Source organism: Penaeus chinensis, chromosome 5 (genome assembly GCF_019202785.1).
Source record: "Penaeus chinensis breed Huanghai No. 1 chromosome 5, ASM1920278v2, whole genome shotgun sequence".
Taxonomy (NCBI): Eukaryota; Metazoa; Arthropoda; class Malacostraca; order Decapoda; family Penaeidae; genus Penaeus; species Penaeus chinensis.
In genome coordinates, this window is record NC_061823.1 from 6,154,875 (window position 1) to 6,157,374 (window position 2,500).

The 2,500-nt window shown below is 32.2% G+C and overlaps 1 protein-coding gene across 2 annotated transcripts in view; it reads left to right on the forward strand.

Moving 5' to 3' along the window:
• LOC125025707 (protein-lysine N-methyltransferase EEF2KMT-like) overlaps positions 1-2,500 on the forward strand; it is a 6,935-nt gene that overhangs the window by 322 nt on the left and 4,113 nt on the right. Inside the window, exons 1-4 of one of the 2 annotated variants that reach the window (XM_047613844.1) lie at positions 1-87; positions 1,160-1,312; positions 1,963-2,151; positions 2,335-2,500. The exon at positions 1-87 is cut by the window's left edge and continues 322 nt beyond it; the exon at positions 2,335-2,500 is cut by the window's right edge and continues 71 nt beyond it. In XM_047613844.1, coding sequence (XP_047469800.1) covers positions 13-87; positions 1,160-1,312; positions 1,963-2,151; positions 2,335-2,500 — 583 coding nt within the window. In that variant the 5' untranslated portion in view covers positions 1-12. The remainder of the gene's footprint in view (positions 88-1,159; positions 1,313-1,962; positions 2,152-2,334) is intronic. The other variant, XM_047613845.1, reaches the window with a different exon arrangement.

Here is a 2,500-nt window from a genome sequence, read left to right on the forward strand (position 1 = left end):
AATATTTTGAAAATGATGGATTATTTCTTGAAGGACATTTCTTGGAAATATCTTCGCATGTATCCACTGAAAGACATCATATGGAAGGTAAGATATCATATTTTGTCTTTCCCTAGTATGTATCTTAATTTTCTCTCGCATGTCTTGCATAACTGTTATTATCAACTTGCAAAGGTAAACCATAGATGAAAAGTGTCTTATTTTCGTTCATTCTCTTCATGACATGCAAAGTTTTCCTGGTACAAAATGGCTGTGGGAAACTGAAACTATTCTCAAGCTTTTATTTGTTCTTATAATGTCATTGATGAAAAGTGTCTTAGTTTTCAACAAGGTAACCATGACACTGAGCCCGAGTGTCATTGGAATTGTACTGGTATTAATAAAGATTAGGATTATAATTGTCATGCACTAAAAATCTATGGAGATTGTCTAATATTTTGCCCCAAATGTATGCAGGTTTCCAAACTTTCACATAGACTGTGTTGTTCACTCTGTATTAACTTCAACTCTTTCCCTTGAGTTTTATACAGTGTTATAATTTTTTTTCAAAGGATACCAACAGTGTACTTGAGGGTAGTACAATATATACAGTATAAAAGCTCCCAAAATTTCACTAGAAATTAGGAGGCATGAATCAATTCAGACCAAAGGTTGGATGGTGAAGAGGAAAATCAGAGATGGGCTTTATATAACAAGGGGAATTCTATTAAACTAAAGAAAAATTTACCCAAAGATTTAACTGATAACTTGTTCTTATGACTTGGTTCCTATATTGGATTGTGACAAGTTTCAGACTCAGTATGTTACACACTAAAATAATGTTATTCATGCCATATGTTTAATAAGTATTTTGTTTTTGCTTGTATGTAAGCGGAAATGTGTCATTAATCTCTAATTGTTCTTTTTATTTATATTCAGGACAGTTCTTCTATTCATAGAACTCAAGTTTAAGTGAATACCGGTAATATTATTCTAAAGCCTGAACAATGAATTTGGAGAAAAAGCTTCTTTTAGTATATAGCTAACTAGAGTAATTAATTGTTACAAATTAGCAGAATAGATTATATTAGATATAAAGATTCCTCCAGATTACAGTTTATTCAGAATCACTCTGTCAATTTAAAGGCAGTTAATCTAAATGCTGTTATTCTTTTTAAAGGATATTAATGACATTCTGATCAACCTTGAACATGATGAGTCTATGAGCTTCCAAGAGAATTTCCTGAGCAACACTGTACAGCATCCAATTGCAAAAAGATTTCCACCTACAATGAGTTATGCTCGGATGTTTCTCAAAAGTTTTATTGAGCAGGTAAGATAAGGTATATTTTGAAATTTTCTGTCTATTTTCTTTAGGAAGATACATAAATTTTTTTTTTTGTAGATTCTATTGTAAGTACTACAATTACAAATATGCATGATATATTTTAAAGCAGCCAATCTTGATATATCTTATTTTCTCCTATTGATTTACTAACTGAGAATAAATCTGTAAATAGGCTTCTGCATCTCTTTTGTTAGTAGAATCATCAAACAACATTTAATGCACTAACCAAGTAGGGTTCATTTTCTCTAGTGGTACTTGTATATTCTGGACCAGTGTTACACATGCTTGGAACAAGGGATTTGATTACCTTAGAAATTAGGAATGCAATAAAGGATATGACAGATCAGGCTAGTGTTCACTGTTTTGGTTGTGTTTAAATCACTTGAAAAGGTTGTTATGATACTGCTCCTTTGGTACACTTCATGAAAGTCATTTACACACTGACTAGCAGTTGTTTTATCATACATGAAGGTGAATGTAAGAGATTACTAGATTCAACTATTATATTCATACATTTATATAAGCTGATTTTTTCATGGGTGTGTAATAGTATTTTCTAATAGTATTGCCATTTTAGGTCCTAGACATACTAAAGCATATCCTGTATTATCATTAAATATTTGACTATCTTACAGATTGAAGGAAGTAATCAAGAAGTATGTGAAGAGGTGTATTTAGTCTACACAGATTTCATTACCCAGTCTGTATCACTATCAACAGATCTTTGTTATAGAACTTACAGACTGCAGCCTGACTGTGTTCTGACAATTAAAGAAACACGTAAATTGATTTCAGATGGAACGACTGGTTTGTTTACTTGGGAGGTTAGTTATTGGACAGTTTTTCTTCTTTTATGGAAAAAAAGTGGTAGATACAAAATTGCTCATATAAGATGGGCTCATAGGAATTGATGTTTGAAATTCATGTGTGTAATTAAAGTTAATGGTATACACAAATATTTTTCATCAGAGTCTGTAGTAATTAAACACTTTATTTTATCTGAACAGGCTGGCCACGTGTTAGCAGAATGGTGCTCAGAGAACAAACCTCTGTTTCGGAATAAAAAAGTCCTGGAGCTGGGTTCGGGTTTAGGCCTGATGGGTTTAGCTGTTATAAAGATTTGTGAACCAGCCTCATATATTTTCACAGACCTGCCAACAACTGTCCTGACAA